Genomic DNA, 18829 nt, shown 5'->3' with positions numbered 1-18829 from the left:
GTGCCCTTGAGCAAGGCACCTAACCCCAACTGGCTGCTCTGGGTTTGTTGTATGTTGCTCTGGATAAGTCTGCTAAATGCCTGTAATGTAATATGACTACAAATATAAGTAAACAAAAGTGTTCAATCCATGTGAATCATCCTTTCTTATTCCCTGCTCCACGTTCCACCTTCAAATCCAAGCATTTGATTACATATGAGCACTTCAGGGTGTTTCAAGAGAACCTTGGAACTCCAAACTATTGTACAAAATTATTGTCTAGTTGTTCCAGTCGCCACAAATTAAGACTGAACTGTTGCTAACAAACATAGTGATAAGGCAGTATAGCTGTGTCACACCTCACATGTTTGGCAGGGTGGTGCTGCAATGGCATGACTTGTGTATACATCGTGGTATTATTGTTCTCTTACCATGAGGGAGTGTCAGTGTTAGCTTTTTTTCTTTTCTTTTTTTTAAATGGGGAAATCTAACTTCTTCTGGGAAATTCCCAATCTGCTAATTCTGGTGAAACTTTTTATTTTTTGACACATCAAAAATATGAAGTTGCGCTTATCCCTGTTTCACTATGACATAAACCTAAGAAATCGTGTTCTAAATGTGAAAAACATCCTGTCGCTTGCTCATTTTCACCTTATTGAGTTTAAATTCAAGTAGTAATTTTGCTCTAATGAGGGCTCTGAATAGAATCTAAAATCTAATTCATTCTAAAAGGTTAAGCTAGTCCAGATTTAAAATATATCAGGCTGATATGATCATTAAGAAGGCATTTCCTCTCCTCCTTCATGGTCCTCCTTACTTTAATAGACAGAAGGCAGGATCTCTAAATGTCACTGAATAAATAGGTGTGGTAAATAGGCTACAGTTCTGCCTAACTCAGCGATTAGCACAGAGAAATATGAAGCATTCGCATAAATATCACAATCAAATGTCAGAGTGCTCGGAAATGTGAACATGTTCCAGCAAATCACCCAGAATAGCATTCCCCCCCCCCCCCCCCCTTTATTTAAATGCATGTGTAGACCTGGTATTATGATTGACGCAAATGAATGAGAAGTAATCATAATAATAATAATAATAGAATCTCAAAGAGGGTTTTAGTCATAAATGTAAACTAAATCTGATAGAAATGTTATGAACATAGACAACTTTGCTTCACAGCTCAGTGTTTTTGCAGTACTCTTTAAAATGCCTCATTTTGGTATTGAATTCAAACCGCTTTTTCAGAAATATTTAGATTATTTTGCTTTTTTTTTTTAAATTTCATTCAGCAATAAATTACCAAAGATGGGCCCTTGTAACACTTGGACATTAGATTTCCTCCTTATCTGTAATAAAGAGTTGCTTTTGATTTTTTTTTTCGATATTCATAGCTATGCTGTGCTCATTCATAACATAAAAAATATGGCAGTTAGGTTATACAAGCACAATAAATAAACAAACGAGTACTTTGTGTACACATAACCTGTAAAACCAGTGATTATATCCAAGCTAATAATGCAATTAATAATAATAATAACTCAACAACTAACAGAGCAAATACAATATCACTTTTATTAGACGGTATTTCAAGAAGTCTTGAAGGTGGAACTCGGAAATGTGACAAATAAACAAGTAGAATGACGATGACAAGAAGTCAGAAGAGCAAGAAATAAGACATTGCGTGAAAAGCTGTATATAAATTAGATAAGGTCATTGGTTAATAAGTGTTTGTACACAATTAAGGCTTTACACATGAAGTGTGCATGCACGACATCTGTGTTTGGGTGCACTCATTGAGTTTTGTCTCATCATCATGCAAAAACACTGCAGCTGCTGCTGCTTGGAGTCTTCTCCTGTCTCAGGTAACTCGGCCCAGAGTCTGAGACCTATGACACGTCGTAGTGTAAATGCAATTGTCGTAGACTGGCAGTCAGTAGCCTTAGACAGATTCAGGCCTACCTTAGGTTAAACCACAGGCTAGAGCACTTCTGCATCAAATCTTCTGAACCTTTTGATCTTGTGCCATGTTTTTTTAATTAGATGCATACAGGAAATGAACTCAGTTCAGCAGGGAGGGTCTCAGAGAGTTCATAATAATCAGTTCATTTGCTACAAAATGGTGTAAACAAAATAGTATCGTTAAAAATAATAACAATAACAACAACAACAACAATAATAATAATAATAATAATAATAGTCTATGTACATGAGCACCAAAATCAATGTCCCCTCCCTTTTTTTTTTTTTTTTTTTGGCACTGTTCTGATAAACGCATGCCCGTCAGTACGCCTGCACCTGGGTGGGCAACAGCTGGCAACCGTTGTTCACGTGGTTCATGACCCGCTGTTTGAGCTGCGCGACTTGTTCGCGTAACACGCTGGCGGTGGACGCGAGCTCGCTGTTTTGCGTCTTCAGCGTCTTGACTTTGTCCTCCAGGCGCGAGATCCGTTCCAGCTTCCTCTTGCGGCACTTGGAGGCGGCGATGCGGTTGCGCAGCTTCTTGCGCTCCGCCTTGATGCGCTCCTGCGTGTCCATGTCGATCGGGGACAGAGGTGGACTCTCACCGAAGCTCTGCACGTCGGGGACGGTCTGAGGTTCGTCTTTGGGCGAACGGATCCGCGCGTGCGTCGCTTGGTGCTGCGTGTTGGTGTGTGATGATTGTGATGATGAGGATGAGGAGGATGAGGAGGATGAGGATGAAGAGGTCGGTGGTGGTGGTGGGAAAGGGATCGTGTCCGTGGAATAGTTCACAGCTGTCCCCAGTGCGCCTCCTCCTCCACCTCCACCTCCTCCAGCACCATACGTGCTTAAGTTCGTGTAGACCGGAAGGTCAGACGGTAAGGCAAGAGCGGCGCCTGTTGCCAAGCGGTTCAAAGTCGCCGTGCCGCCGTTCAGCTGGTTCTGCTTGTGCAGGTCCTCCAAGGCTTTAACGAAGCCTTCTGCGAACTCCTGCTCGTCGCTCACCGGTTTCGGATAGACGAACTGAGAGGTCGGGGTGGTCGTGACCATGCCGTTGGACTGGATGATCAGCCTCTCCAGCTCAGGCGAGGCCAGTTTTAGGAGTCCCAGGTCCTGGGAACTGAGTATGCCTTCTGCGTCCCGCAAATCAGGCTTCAGGTTCGAGCTGTTCTGGTCGTCCAGGTTTAAACTCATCTCTTTCTTCATGGTGCTGTCGCGCTGCGCTTCTGGACGAGCTGTGTTTCCATTCTACACCCCAGTAAGGGGTGAGACAGGCTCCTTATCCAAAGTTTTCCTGTCGCGTAAAAACCACTACGCACTCGCTTTCCTCTGTTGTATGTTTCTGGTTTTTTTCCCCCCCTTCTCTCAATATGTTTTCTCTTTCTTACGTAACTTATTCAATAGCTCCTATGTTTCCTGTTGAATGATCTTCTCTCCTAGTTCTCTAAACCGACTCTACACGCTCTTGAGAAACTCTATCTATGGGCGTAAAAATAAGCATTTGCAAGTTTTCTATCCCAGAAAATTCCATTATGTCATTTCAAAGCGCTGAGATTGGCCCAAAATGACGTTTTCTTCCGGTTTCATTTGAATAATAGGCGGTGCTAGGCTCCGTCGCTATGGAGAACTTGGGACAACTGCAAACAGCGCGGTGCATTGTGGGTTGATGTCATGAGGAACGTAGAGCGCGCGAGGGTGGGGACAGTGCGAGGGCAGCCACAGAGTCTGGCAGGAAAATGTTTTGCTTTCTTTCAGCCTGGGGACCGTCTTTGAACGTTTTAAACGTATTTTTTCCATTCATTTTTACATGACAGAAACGATACCAGTCAGGGGTTTGGTTTGGTTTTTTTTTTTCATGTTAATTGGATGGGTGCTGAAATTGAACACATATTTATCAAACTCTTAGAACCAAATGAGACACATGTATTTTTTTTTTTTATTAAAGATAGTACAACCCCGATTCCAAAAAAGTTGGGACAAAGTACAAATTGTAAATAAAAACGGAATGCAATGATGTGGAAGTTTCAAAATTCCATATTTTATTCAGAATAGAACATAGATGACATATCAAATGTTTAAACTGAGAAAATGTATCATTTAAAGAGAAAAATTAGGTGATTTTAAATTTCATGACAACAACACATCTCAAAAAAGTTGGGACAAGGCCATGTTTACCACTGTGAGACATCCCCTTTTCTCTTTACAACAGTCTGTAAACGTCTGGGGACTGAGGAGACAAGTTGCTCAAGTTTAGGGATAGGAATGTTAACCCATTCTTGTCTAATGTAGGATTCTAGTTGCTCAACTGTCTTAGGCCTTTTTTGTCGTATCTTCCGTTTTATGATGCGCCAAATGTTTTCTATGGGTGAAAGATCTGGACTGCAGGCTGGCCAGTTCAGTACCCGGACCCTTCTTCTACGCAGCCATGATGCTGTAATTGATGCAGTATGTGGTTTGGTATTGTCATGTTGGAAAATGCAAGGTCTTCCCTGAAAGAGACGTCGTCTGGATGGGAGCATATGTTGCTCTAGGACCTGGATATACCTTTCAGCATTGATGGTGTCTTTCCAGATGTGTAAGCTGCCCATGCCACACGCACTAATGCAACCCCATACCATCAGAGATGCAGGCTTCTGAACTGAGCGCTGATAACAACTTGGGTCGTCCTTCTCCTCTTTAGTCTAAATGACACAGCGTCCCTGATTTCCATAAAGAACTTCAAATTTTGATTCGTCTGACCACAGAACAGTTTTCCACTTTGCCACAGTCCATTTTAAATGAGCCTTGGCCCAGAGAAGACGTCTGCGCTTCTGGATCATGTTTAGATACGGCTTCTTCTTTGAACTATAGAGTTTTAGCTGGCAACGGCGGATGGCACGGTGAATTGTGTTCACAGATAATGTTCTCTGGAAATATTCCTGAGCCCATTTTGTGATTTCCAATACAGAAGCATGCCTGTATGTGATGCAGTGCCGTCTAAGGGCCTGAAGATCACGGGCACCCAGTATGGTTTTCTGGCCGTGACCCTTACGCACAGAGATTCTTCCGGATTCTCTGAATCTTTTGATATTATGCACTGTAGATGATGATATGTTCAAACTCTTTGCAGTTTTACACTGTCAAACGCCTTTCTGATATTGCTCCACTATTTGTTGGCGCAGAATTAGGGGGATTGATAATCCTCTTCCCATCTTTACTTCTGAGAGCCGCTGCCACTCCAAGATGCTCTTTTTATACCCAGTCATGTTAATGACCTATTGCCAATTGACCTAATGAGTTGCAATTTGGTCCTCCAGCTGTTCCTTTTTTGTACCTTTAACTTTTCCAGCCGCTTATTGCCCCTGTCCCAACTTTTTTGAAATGTGTTGCTGTCATGAAATTTTTAAATGAGCCAATATTTGGCATGAAATTTCAAAATGTCTCACTTTCGACATTTGATATGTTGTCTATGTTCTATTGTGAATACAATATCAGTTTTTGAGATTTGTAAATTATTGCATTCCGTTTTTATTTACAATTTGTACTTTGTCCCAACTTTTTTGGAATTGGGGTTGTATTTCATCCTTTCTGTTCTAGCAGATGTGAGTTTAGTGAAACCCTACAGTCTTTTCTGACAAATTTCGACATAACTTGATTCATGACTTTTCATCTCATCTCATTATCTCTAGCCGCTTTATCCTGTTCTACAGGGTCGCAGGCAAGCTGGAGCCTATCCCAGCTGACTATGGGCGAAAGGCGGGGTACACCCTGGACAAGTCGCCAGGTCATCACAGGGCTGACACATAGACACAGACAACCATTCACACTCACACCTATGGTCAATTTAGAGCCACCAGTTAACCTAACCTGCATGTCTTTGGACTGTGGGGGAAACCGGAGCACCCGGAGGAAACCCACACGGACACGGGGAGAACATGCAAACTCTGCACAGAAAGGCCTTCGCCGGCCACGGGGCTCAAACCCGGACCTTCTTGCTGCGGGGCGACAGCGCTAACCACTACACCACCGTGCCGCCCTGATTCATGACTTATATCATGTAATTTATCCAAGTGGGTAGGTGGTTAACATTTGCACCCAATGACAACAAACACAATTTAAACTTATTGTGTATTTTGGCTTTTAAATAATAGCCTTTGGATAGTCTAACTCTATCAAAGTGGAGTAAAATATGAATTATTCAAAGAACATGCATGCATCATGTTCATTGGAGAAGCAGCTTTGGGACCAAAAGGTCACCGGTTCGATTCCCTGGACCAGCAAGAATGGCTGACGTGCCCTTGAGCAAGGCACCTAACCCCCGACAGCTCCCCAGGCTGCTCTGGGTGTGTTGTACATCGCTCTGGATAAGAGTGGCTGCTAAATGTAACGCATCATACGGTATAACTCTCGCAAACCCAAAAGAATAGAAATGTCTCTATCTAAGTAGTGTTACTTCTGCAGCTTTCTATAAAAGTCAAATAATTCACTCCGATTCAGTGATCTGCCCGGATTGTGCATACAGAATCATTTTTTGTTTCATTTTGTACTACCTGTCTGAGATCTGTATCAGTAAGGAAACACTGGTGTCTTTCAAAAATGTGAATGAATCATGTTCGTGTCTGTGGTTGCTTCTATGGTTTCTATAAATAACCAAGTGTGCATGCAGAGAAAAAAGCGCGGGGGGGGTGGGCAAACTGATGTGACGACAGGGAATGGTGACGTCCGTGAACCATTTGCATCAGAGAGCAGCACCAGCATGACTTGTTACTATGGCAACACTGATATGGGGTCTGACGCAGAAGCAGGCGAATGAAGTGGAGGAGGGAAGAAAGGACGTGGAGGATGCGGGGGGTTTGAGAAGATGTGTAGGTGGCAGAGAACTGATTTTTCAACCTTGGAAATTATTAGCTGTTAATTGAGGGGTGAAGGGGGGAAGAGAAAGATAATGCATTCATAAAAAATGGTTTGGTTTTGTACTTACAGGAATTTACGCCTTCATTTTAGGAGTCACAGGCCTCTTAGTTCACTTACTAGCAAATCTGTTCTTATCCACAGGGATCTCTCTGGTCATTTTTCACGGTATTCATTCGGTCCAAAAGTGAGTGACATTTTGAGGTCAGACTCTGCAGCACTGGTAACACTGGTTACATGCAGCTGGATGGGAGCAAAGCACTCACACACTGAAACTACAGGCCCTTTTCAATGGCCTCCTCTGAGTTCAGTTACATGGCTCCACTTCATGACTCACACACACATGTGTGGAGCCCAAGGCCAAGAAGAACAGAGGTGATTATAATATATGAATACCACAATTGCAAAGGCATCGCTTTAAAACACAAGGACTTAACAACGCCCCAGCGTTTTTCTGAAAGCAACTCACGCAAACAGGTTTGAACCAGATCTTTGTTCTCAGCGCTGTCATGCAGGTCTGAGCCAGCGGGCCTGATTTTAATGATCTGTGGCTGCCACTCAAATCAGTTCAGTGAATATTTTTCAAATTTGTGGTTAGATGACTATTTAAACAGAGTAAAGAGATGTTCGTTGCCAAGCGCAATAGCTTGAGGATCTAGTCAAGTATTTATGCAATTTTTTTTATTTTATTATTTTCAGTTATTACATTCTAGAAAGTTTTACTTTAACTATAACTATAATATAACAATATTAACTTAATAGCCAACATAGTCTCAATGTGTTTTTAAATAGTATTTGTTATATTTTAGTATATGCGAAGAAAAATTTAGCTGTTATGATGTAGGGCCACTGGGAAATATGATATCTTCAGTTTAGAGTTGCTCCACTTGACAATAATTATTTCTCGAAATATTACTAGGAATATTTAGACCTGGGCAACATGGTAGTGTACTGGTTAGAAGGTTCTGGGTTCGAGCCCAGCGGCCGACGGAGGCCTTTCTGTGTGGAGTTTAAATGTTCTCCTTGTGTCTGTGTGGGTTTCCTCCGGGTGCTCCGGTTTCCCCCACAGTCCAAAGACATGCAGGTTAGGTTAATTGGTGGCTTTAAATTGACCATGAGTGTGAATGGTTGTTTGTCTCTACATGTCAGCCCTGCGTGACCTGGCAACTTATCCAGGGTGTACCCCGTCTCTTGCCAATCATCAGCTGGGATAGGCTCCAGCTTGCCCACGACCCTGCACAGGATAAGTGGTTACGGATAATGGATGGATAGATATTTAGACCTGCCCCAAGCATTCATAATTTAACAGAATTTTTTTTTTATCTGATTATTACACCATAGTTTGTATCAGTCAGACAATTCCAGAAGAAATTTAACACTAGAACTTTCAAGTTAGCTAGCTGGGTTTATATTTCTGAGTTTAAAAACGAATGACATACTGTATACAGTCACCATATGCTTCTGATGTTTACATAAAAACACATTACACGCCATTATTAAAATTATCCACTCGATTATCCACTTGGAGGAAATATTTACTTTTTCTGTAACAAAAAATGATTCTCAAGATAATCTTTTTGATGGCGTTTTCTCTTAAACTTGATTGACAGACCTATATAATATTCAAAATCAATACAAACAAATTGTCTCCTTTGTTTTTAAAGTTGTTCTTAGACTCTAGTGCCTCTATGGTTGCTTTTAACCATGGCCTTTTTTTCCTTTGGGTGTAAATGTGAGATCACACACACAAAAAAAGTTTAAACTACTATATGTACAAACCACTAAATTTTAAGGAAAATTCCATCCTGAACAATTTGCATATTAAAGGCAGGGAAGGTAATTTTTGAGAAACTAGCAAGAGTAAGCTAGATTTTGAAAATATTCAATAGACAAATCTCACCCCCTCCTTTCAGCCCTCCTCCAAAGCCACTCTTCCAAAACGCATGAACGTGCACCGCCTGACTACTGTTGAAGTACAAGTCCATGAGAGAGAGAGTTGGCCGGGAGCGTAGGGCATCATCATATCTAACTACCTCATGTTTCATTCACATGTAAGAAAGCACCTCACATTATCATAACGAATGTAAACAACCAACATAGCTATTGTTAGTACACACAACTGTCGGCTAGCTTTAGCAACATGTTCCCCATGACACCAGCATAGCAGACAACTGTTAATGAAAATACAGCACCAGTCAACAAATTAGCATCAGAATGTCGAAGCACATTACAAATATGTCAATATAAACATCTCATCTCATTATCTCTAGCCGCTTTATCCTGTTCTACAGGGTCGCAGGCAAGCTGGAGCCTATCCCAGCTGACTACGGGCGAAAGGCGGGGTACACCCTGGACAAGTCGCCAGGTCATCACAGGGCTGACACATAGACACAGACAACCATTCACACTCACATTCACACCTACGGTCAATTTAGAGTCACCAGTTAACCTAACCTGCATGTCTTTGGACTGTGGGAGAAACCGGAGCACCCGGAGGAAACCCACGCGGACACGGGGAGAACATGCAAACTCCACACAGAAAGGCCCTCGCCGGGCACGGGGCTCGAACCCGGACCTTCTTGCTGTGAGGCGACGGCACTAACCACTACGCCACCATGCCGCCCCAATATAAACATTTGTAATGTATTTCAGGGTGTAGTTTCTCGAAGGAGAGTTATGCTAGTTTGCTTGTTATGCTTACAAGCTAACTCTGGTTTCTGACCTAAAGCTAACATGGTGTTTGACTGCTTTAACACTTCTACTTCCCTCTTGTTTCAATTTTGGTTTTAATCAGTAAAAGTTAACATGTTTTTGGAAGTAGAAGTGTTAAAGCAGTCAAACACCATGTTAGCTTTAGGTCAGAAACCAGAGTTAGCTTGTAAGCATAACAAGCAAACTAGCATGAATCTTCTTCGAGAAACTACACCCTGAAATACATTACAAATGTTTATATTGACATATTTGTAATGTGTTTTGACATCTCATCTCATTATCTCTAGCCGCTTTATCCTTCTACAGGGTCGCAGGCAAGCTGGAGCCTATCCCAGCTGACTACGGGCGAAAGGCGGGGTACACCCTGGACAAGTCGCCAGGTCATCACAGGGCTGACACATAGACACAGACAACCATTCACACTCACATTCACACCTACGCTCAATTTAGAGTCACCAGTTAACCTAACCTGCATGTCTTTGGACTGTGGGGGAAACCGGAGTACCCGGAGGAAACCCACGCGGACACGGGGAGAACATGCAAACTCCACACAGAAAGGCCCTCGCCGGCCCCGGGGCTCGAACCCAGGACCTTCTTGCTGTGAGGCGACAGCGCTAACCACTACACCACCGTGCCGCCGTGTTTTGACATTCTGATGCTAATTTGTTGACTGGTGCTGTATTTTCATTAACAGTTGTCTGCTATGCTGGTGTCATGGGGAACATGTTGCTAAAGCTAGCCGACAGCTGTGTGTACTAACAATAGCTATGTTGGTTGTTTACATTCATTATGATAATGTGAGGTGCTTTCTTACATGTGAATGAAACATGAGGTAGTTAGATATGATGATGCCCTACACTCCTGGCCAACTCTCTCTCTCATGGACTTGTACTTCAACAGTAGTCAGGCGGTGCACGTTCATGCGTTTTGGAAGAGTGTCTTTGGAGGAGGGCTGAAAGGAGGGGGTGAGATTTTTCTGTTGGATATTTTCAAAATCTAGCTTACTCTTGCTGGTGAAAATATGTTGAAATGTAGCAGTGTACTGTAAGCTCTCACAATGATTTGATTTTGATTGACAGGTAGTCACATGACTGTAGTATGGCCTACCAAATGATACGTCTATTTATCATCATTTAAGAACTTTTATTTTTGGCATCTGCATCAAATTATTTGCTGTGAACAAATGACTTAAAGTGGATTATTTTGTGTTTTGTGGATCCAACTGCAACAGCACTACTAATGTTTGTAAGACAAACATACAGAAAGGTATGAAGTACCGAGGCTGGGGCTGATTTCTTTCAAGCCCAGACAGTAGACAGTTGAAGCACGCATTGTCCAAAGTACAAACTATACAAATGAACAACCTACAGAACTGTAAGTTTAGTGATTTAGGCTACATCCACACGACAACGGCAACGAGATTTTTTTTTTAGCGGGTAAAAAAAATATCGCGTCCACATGGGCAACGGATCAGTAAAATATCAGGTAACGCAACGCTTGCTGAAAACGATGCAATACACATGCCACACCTCTACGTACGCTGTAAGACGGTCCCATCGGAGACACCAGAACAATAGAAGAAGTAGGATGCATGCGCATAAACCCCTTCCTCTACCCGGCACTGAACTACTACTACTCTGGGGTCCACCATTGTTGCTGTTGTTGTTACAAATGATGCACGCGAGAGTGCTGCTTGTTCTAGTCATGTGGTTGTGATGTCATCATAAACAAATCCGTTCTACTCATCCAGACGACTTCGCAACGGCGCCGTTGCCAGATTTTTCCACTCTGGAAACCGTTCTCAAAAAATATCGTTTTGGGGCACCCAAAACGCCGGTGCCGTGTGGACGCCAGGCCAAAACGATAAAAAATGTTATCGGATTCACCTGAATCCGTTGCCGTGTGGACAGGGCCTTAGTTTAGTGGTTATAGCTTTTTTTGTTTACCATGTTTTTTTATTCAGAGGCAACGCACCATCAGTTGAACACTCCTGGGAAATCATGAATGCAGCTGCTTGTTTGCCTTTAAAGGTGCATTATGAAAGATTTGTTAAAATAAGGCTTTGGTTAAATGAGTTGAGTTGAATAAGATTTGAGTGATTTAGATTTTTTTTTGAGCACAGTGAGCCCTGCCGACCATTTCCACCCAAGTACACAAAGCTCTGTCCACAAAACATATAATGCTTCATCGTATGGCGTTACCATTAGCAAGGACTGTCATGACATCACTTTCAAATGGACTCGGATGTTCAACTGCTTGAAAGCCAAGTTATAACTCTTAAAACATGCAACTTTTAACTGATAATAATTTATGAGGATGTGAAGGGGTGTGTCTATAAAATGACTGACAAGAGGCAAGAGGCCAATCCAAATAAACATTTCCAGAAGAAAGGTTTCCAAGCTGTTTTTTTTCCCTTTTTCTCAGCTATGTAAGATACTTTCTCTGTATGGAAGAACACTGTATTCACAAAAGAAGGAAATAAATAGACAACTTATCTTGTAATTATGAGTTACTATCTCATAATTACGAGAAAAGATCATGTAATTGTGATATCAGGATCTTGTGATCAGTGGTGTAGTGGTTAGCGCTGTTGCCTCACAGCAAGAAGGTCCTGGGTTTGAGCCCAGTGGCCGACGAGGGCCTTTCTTTGTGGAGTTTGCATGTTCTCCCCGTGTCTGTGTGGGTTTCCTCCAGGTGCTCTGGTTTCCTCCGCAGTCCAAAGACATGCAGGTTAGGTTAATTGGTGGCTCTAAATTGACCGTAGGTGTGAATGGTTGTTTGTCTCTGTGTCAGCCCTGCGATAACCTGGTGACTTGTCCAGGGTGTGCCCTGCTTCTCGCCCATAGTCAGTTGGGATAGGATCCAGCTTGCCTGCGACGCTGTAGAACAGGATAAGCGGCTACAGATAATGGATGGATCTTGTAATTAAGAAAAGATCTGGAAAAAATGGAATGGTACCCAAAGTTTGGTTTATTTTTGAGGAAAAAAAAGTTAGCACTGTGTATGCAAATACATCATGAAATGCAAAGATGAGAAAGGTTAATCAAATTATTTTAACCTAGGGTTGTTGGGTTTTTTTAAGTTAGAAAACTTGTCGTATTTTGCACACAGCTAAGATATCCATCCATCCATCCATCCATCCATTATCTGTAGCCGCTTATCCTGTTCTACACGGTTGCAGGCAAGCTGGAGCCTATCCCAGCTGACTATGGGTGAGAGGCAGGGTACACCCTAGACAAGTCTCCAGGTTATCGCAGGGCTGACACAGAGACAAACAACTGTTCACACTCACATTCACACCTACGGTCAATTTAGAGTCACCAGTTAACCTAACCTGCATGTCTTTGGACTGTGGGGGAAACCGGAGCACCCGGAGGAAACCCACACAGACACGGGGAGAACATGTAAACTCCACACAGAAAGGCCCCCATTAGCCACTGGGCTCAAACCCAGGACCTTCTTGCTGTGAGGGGACAGTGCTAACCACTACACCACCGTGCCGCCCCTAGCTAAGATATTAATCGCTATAATGCCATCATTATCCCACAGTCTTATCCTGTAGCCTAGGTTAGTGATGATTGATAACGTGGCTACATTAACTTTTCTCATAATTATGATATCTGTTATTGTTATTTCCATATAGTTTTTTGTAATTATGAGATAGTAACTCATATCCATCCATCCATTATCAGTAGCCACTTATCCTGTTCTACAGGGTCGCGGGCAAGCTGGAGCCTATCCCAGCTGACTATGGGCGAGAGGTGGGGTACACCCTGGACAAACAGGGCTGACACATAGAGACAAACAACCATTCACACTCACGGTCAATTTAGAGCCACCAATTAACCTAACCTGCATGTCTTTGGACTGTGGGGGAAACCCACGCAGACATGATGAGAACATGCAAACCCCACACAGAAAGGCCCTCGCTGGCCGCTGGGCTCGAACCCAGGACCTTCTTGCTGTGAGGCAACAGTGCTAACCACTACACCACCATGCCGCCCATAGTAACTCATAATTATGCGATAAGGTCTTTTGTGACTGCAATGTGCTTCCATAGCTCTGAGACAATGGCTAAAACTATTTATTTTTCGCCATTTCTTGATAATTTTCCACATTATTTGTAATAGTAAGAAACAAAGACATCATGATACAATGCATTGCTCAGCTCTAATGGTTTAATGGTTGAGCTTTTGATAGATAAGATATTAAGAGATTAGCCTTCTAGCTAATCCAAGAAGGACACATCCAGGCTGGACAAACTGATCAGGCGGGCCGGCTCTGTGGTCGGCATGAAGCTGGACTCTCTGGTGACGGTGGCAGAGAAGAGGTCTATGGACAAACCACTGAACATCATGGATGATGCCAGTCACCCTCTGCACACCGTCATCAGCAACCAGAGGAGCCTGTTCAGTGACTGAATGTTCCTTCCCAAGTGCAGGACTAACAGACTTAAAGTGCATATCATGGGTAAATTCAGGAGCAAGATCAATGTAATTCTCCTATTTTATGTTAAACTTTGGTCAAATATCTGTCACATTTTGTGCAATTTTTTTACCTTGTGCATCTCATCTCATCTCATTATCTCTAGCCGCTTTATCCTTCTACAGGGTCGCAGGCAAGCTGGAGCCTATCCCAGCTGACTACAGGCGAAAGGCGGGGTACACCCTGGACAAGTCGCCAGGTCATCACAGGGCCGACACATAGACACAGACAACCATTCACACTCACATTCACACCTACGGTCAATTTAGAGTCACCAGTTAACCTAACCTGCATGTCTTTGGACTGTGGGGGAAACCGGAGCACCCGGAGGAAACCCACGCCGACACGGGGAGAACATGCAAACTTCGCACAGAAAGGCCCTCACCGGCCACAGGGCTCGAACCCGGACCTTCTTGCTGTGAGGCGACAGCGCTAACCACTACACCACCGTGCCGCCCTACCTTGTGCAATACCAGAAAAATTCAGTTGAAATCAAGCCATTTGAGGTGAATTCATCTGCCTCTGAAAAAACTTGGCATTTGGATTTCCCGGCAAACATTGGTTTTCATGACGTCATGTGCGGGACGCCTCCTTCTGAATCAGCGCTGGTTTGTTTATGAGAAAACAACCTGGTAGTTTTTTGCAAATTTCTTCAACGTTATTACGTCTCATCTCATCTCATTATCTCTAGCCGCTTTATCCTTCTACAGGGTCGCAGGCAAGCTGGAGCCTATCCCAGCTGACTACAGGCGAAAGGCGGGGTACACCCTGGACAAGTCGCCAGGTCATCACAGGGCTGACACATAGACACAGACAACCATTCACACTCACATTCACACCTACGGTCAATTTAGAGTCACCAGTTAACCTAACCTGCATGTCTTTGGAGTGTGGGGGAAACCGGAGCACCCAGAGGAAACCCACGCGGACACGGGGAGAACATGCAAACTTCGCACAGAAAGGCCCTCACCGGCCACGGGGCTCGAACCCGGACCTTCTTGCTGTGAGGCGACAGCGCTAACCACTACACCACCGTGCCGCCCTACCTTGTGCAATACCAGAAAAATTCAGTTGAAATCAAGCCATTTGAGGTGAATTCATCTGCCTCTGAAAAAACTTGGCATTTGGATTTCCCGGCAAACATTGGTTTTCATGACGTCATGTGCGGGACGCCTCCTTCTGAATCAGCGCTGGTTTGTTTATGAGAAAACGACCTGGTAGTTTTCTGCAAATTTCTTCAACGTTATTACGTAATTATTAAAATGGTTAACAGATGTATCGTAGGAGGGTGTAGCAACACCAATCTTGATGGGATTAGTACTCATCGTTTTCCAAAAGACCGGACAATGAGAGAGAAATGAGAGTGCTTCGTGCGAGGCACCCGGAAGCCGAGGACCAAAGCAGAGCCGAGAAAAAGACTAAGAAAATCGGCGATTCACAAGTTGACTGTTGCCAGGGTAAGAAATAAGAGACACTATACTCTAAATTAGGTGTTCCTGTGTTTGTGTGGTACACGGATAATGTTATTTATTCACACACACAAAAGTAAACAACACGAAAGCACTGGGCGATAATACACTTCACATGTATCAAGGGATATGCATGTCAGGGCTTGAGATCTTGGGACCTGTCAAACACATTAAATGTATATACAACCGTGCTTAGCCAATTCCATGTGTGTAGCTTATGAAATCTTTCTCCGACAGTAGCCAGTACTCTTCTAAATGAAGAAATATATAAATACATAGTAGTAATTAGAAAAAATATGATTTATGTAACAATAGATAGATGAGCATGAATCCATGGGTTTAGAAGCTCAGGCGACAATTCCATATTTCAATGCAAAATCGCTAGCTGCTAAACTTGGTCTACACAGGCTGTGCACTGAACCCATGCGAGCTCTCTCAGCCTGCTGGCAGATCCGCACGTGACGTCACGAATCTGGCTCCAGACTCCCTTGGGATTTTTCGTTTTGTTATTTTTTTTTTTTTTCTGCTGTAGACAGATGGCCTTGTGCAAAATTACCCTTCTGGATGAGTGTGTAAAGGGACATACTTTCATATAAAAAAAAACATGAAATTGGTCCAGAATATGCACTTTAAAAACTCCTTTGTCCCTCATGCCATCATCCTCTCTGGGGGGGAAGAGGGGTAACAGGAGGACAGAGGATGGGAAGGGAAGTAGCAGTAGCCTAGCCTAGCCTGACAAAAAGCAATACTGGACAATGTGCAATATACAGGTAGTCGTCGACTTACGACTGCGTTTGGTTACGACTGACCGGCCGTAAGCCGATCTGGTCGTAAGTCGGCCTATGTTAAATGAACGTAAGTATATTGTGATGTGTAATGATATTGTAATCATCTTAAAGTCTTATTTTATCAACATTTTCTTATTTAATTACCTTGGCTCATTATTTGATTTAAGTCAAACACTGCATACTACACTGCATACAGTACAATTCGTTTAATATGTGCAAAACAAAAAATACGAAATACAGGTGTGAAAATAGAAAACATTTTAGTTTGAAACATACCAAAATACAAATGTAAAACATAGCAAAATACAAAACTTAGTGACCGCTGGCATCACTGGTGCTTGGCTGTGGGTCGTCTACGTCGTCGTCAGCTGTTGCAGTGCTCGGGCTGGCGGGAGCATTTGCTCGTTTCATAAACCAGGAGCTGGGGCGGAAACTGTATGACGGAGAGTGCGAGAGAGACTGCGCATGTGCCTGGAGCTGGGGCGGAAACTGTTGTACGCGGCGAGAGGCGCTGCCAGGAGCTGGAGCGGAAACTGTCGTACGCTCAGCTAGCTCAGCTGGGAAACACTAGCCAGTCATAACCAGAGCATTTTTTAACATAGTTACTGGGAGACCAAATGGTCTCCCAGTGGCCAGATTTGGTCTCCAAGTCAATGCCAAACCAGCTTCACTGGGAGACCAAATTTTAAACCAAGTTATGTCTTATTATTTGGTTCAATCAGTTGCAATTAATTAACCAAGTACCATGTAAGTATACATTTAACAAGGAAAACGAAGATCTATGTTATAAGATATACACACAAGATCATGTTGGTTAAGAAAAACAAAACTAAAATTTGGTTGAGATGGCTGATGTCAGAATCCGATGTCATTACTGTGTAACTTTGAGTGTCTTTGACATAACATTTGTGTTTGGTAATTGCTCTTGATAGCTGTGTAGTCACTGTAGTGTGTTTGTCTGTATGGTGATTGGTGAACCACTTTGCATCACAGAATATGCTGCAGCGGTGCAGCCGTATGGACTCTGGGGCCTGTGATTGTATTGCCCAGACCAGTTGGTCTCCTAGTGGAAAATCCTTTAAAAATGCTCTGGTCATAACCAGACGGTCGTAAAGTCGATCGGTCGTAAGTCGCATAGGTCGTAAGTCGACGACTACACTACCGTTCAAAAGTTTGGGGTCACCCAGACAATTTTGTGTTTTCCATGAAAAGTCACACTTTTATTTACCACCGTAAGTTGTAAAATGAATAGAAAATATATTCAAGACATTTTTCTGGCCATTTTGAGCATTTAATCGACCCCACAAATGTGATGCTCCAGAAACTCAATCTGCTCAAAGGAAGGTCGGTTTTATAGCTTCTCTAAAGAGCTAAACTGTTTTCAGCTGTGCTAACATGATTGTACAAGGGTTTTCTAATCATCCATTAGCCTTCTGAGGCAATGAACAAACACATTGTACCATTAGAACACTGGAGTGAGAGTTGCTGGAAATGGGCCTCTATACACCTATGTAGGGGCGGCACGGTGGTGTAGTGGTTAGCGCTGTCGCCTCACAGCAAGAAGGTCTGGGTTCGAGCCCCGTGGCCAGCAAGGGCCTTTCTGTGCGGAGTTTGCATGTTGTCCGTGTGGGTTTCCTCCGGGTGCTCCGGTTTCCCCCACAGTCCAAAGACATGCAGGTTAGGTTAACTGGTGACTCTAAATTGAGCGTAGGTGTGAATGTGAGTGTGAATGGTTGTCTGTGTCTATGTGTCAGCCCTGTGATGACCTGGCGACTTGTCCAGGGTGTACCCCGCCTTTCGCCCGTAGTCAGCTGGGATAGGCTCCAGCTTGCCTGCGACCCTGTAGAACAGGATAAAGCGGCTAGAGAGAATGAGATGAGATGAGACACCTATGTAGATATTGCACCAAAAACCAGACATTTGCAGCTAGAATAGTCATTTACCACATTAGCAATGTATAGAGTGGATTTCTGATGAGTTTAAAGTGATCTTCATTGAAAAGAACAGTGCTTTTCTTTCAAAAATAAGGACATTTCAAAGTGACCCCAAACTTTTGAACGGTAGTGTGTAATGTGCAATACCTCTCCTGGTGGACTTTTTTCATATCTTTTTTTTTTTTGTATATGAGTGATTCCACGCTTATGGGTACTGAAATGGGGACATGAACTTATTCACCTAAAACCATTTCTTTTTTTACCATCAGGTCACAAAACATGTAATCTTTAATGAATGATATGTTAAAAGATAACTTTAATTTTCTGAGATGTAATAAAAACATATTTATATGCCAAAGTCAAGCCTATGAGTTCCAAAATGATGTCTGTTACATTACTTCTGTTACGATTGTCCATCTCGCGTCTGTTACAAATTAATTACAATCTAGCTATATACCATGTTAATCTTACTGAAAGAATGTGTATGTTTATTCTACTACACATGTTTATTAATTATATTTGCTAAAACATCACCTTCCTATGTTTCAAAAAGTAATTCTACATTGTTAAAATTGAGAATATCCAGAATTGTCGCCTCACAGCAAGAAGGTCC

At 42.9% G+C, this 18829-nt stretch overlaps 1 protein-coding gene across 1 annotated transcript; it reads right to left on the bottom strand.

The window, feature by feature from the left end:
* Window positions 1-1549: 1549 nt before the first annotated feature.
* Window positions 1550-3437, bottom strand: jund (JunD proto-oncogene, AP-1 transcription factor subunit). Its single transcript, XM_060905372.1, has one exon. It carries the CDS (start codon window positions 3142-3144, stop codon window positions 2260-2262), a length of 885 nt encoding a protein of 294 aa, XP_060761355.1. The 5' UTR covers window positions 3145-3437; the 3' UTR covers window positions 1550-2259.
* Between the last annotated feature and the right edge of the window lie 15392 nt (window positions 3438-18829).

This window comes from Neoarius graeffei, chromosome 23 (genome assembly GCF_027579695.1).
Source record: "Neoarius graeffei isolate fNeoGra1 chromosome 23, fNeoGra1.pri, whole genome shotgun sequence".
Taxonomy (NCBI): domain Eukaryota; kingdom Metazoa; phylum Chordata; class Actinopteri; order Siluriformes; family Ariidae; genus Neoarius; species Neoarius graeffei.
The sequence above is the reverse complement of the archived record's forward strand: the minus strand, read 5'-3'. Positions and strand labels throughout refer to the sequence as shown.

Bases quoted from the DNA above. Each gene is read 5' to 3' on its own strand.
- jund (XM_060905372.1), bottom strand. From the start codon at position 3,144: ATGAAGAAAGAGATGAGTTTAAACCTGGACGACCAGAACAGCTCGAAC.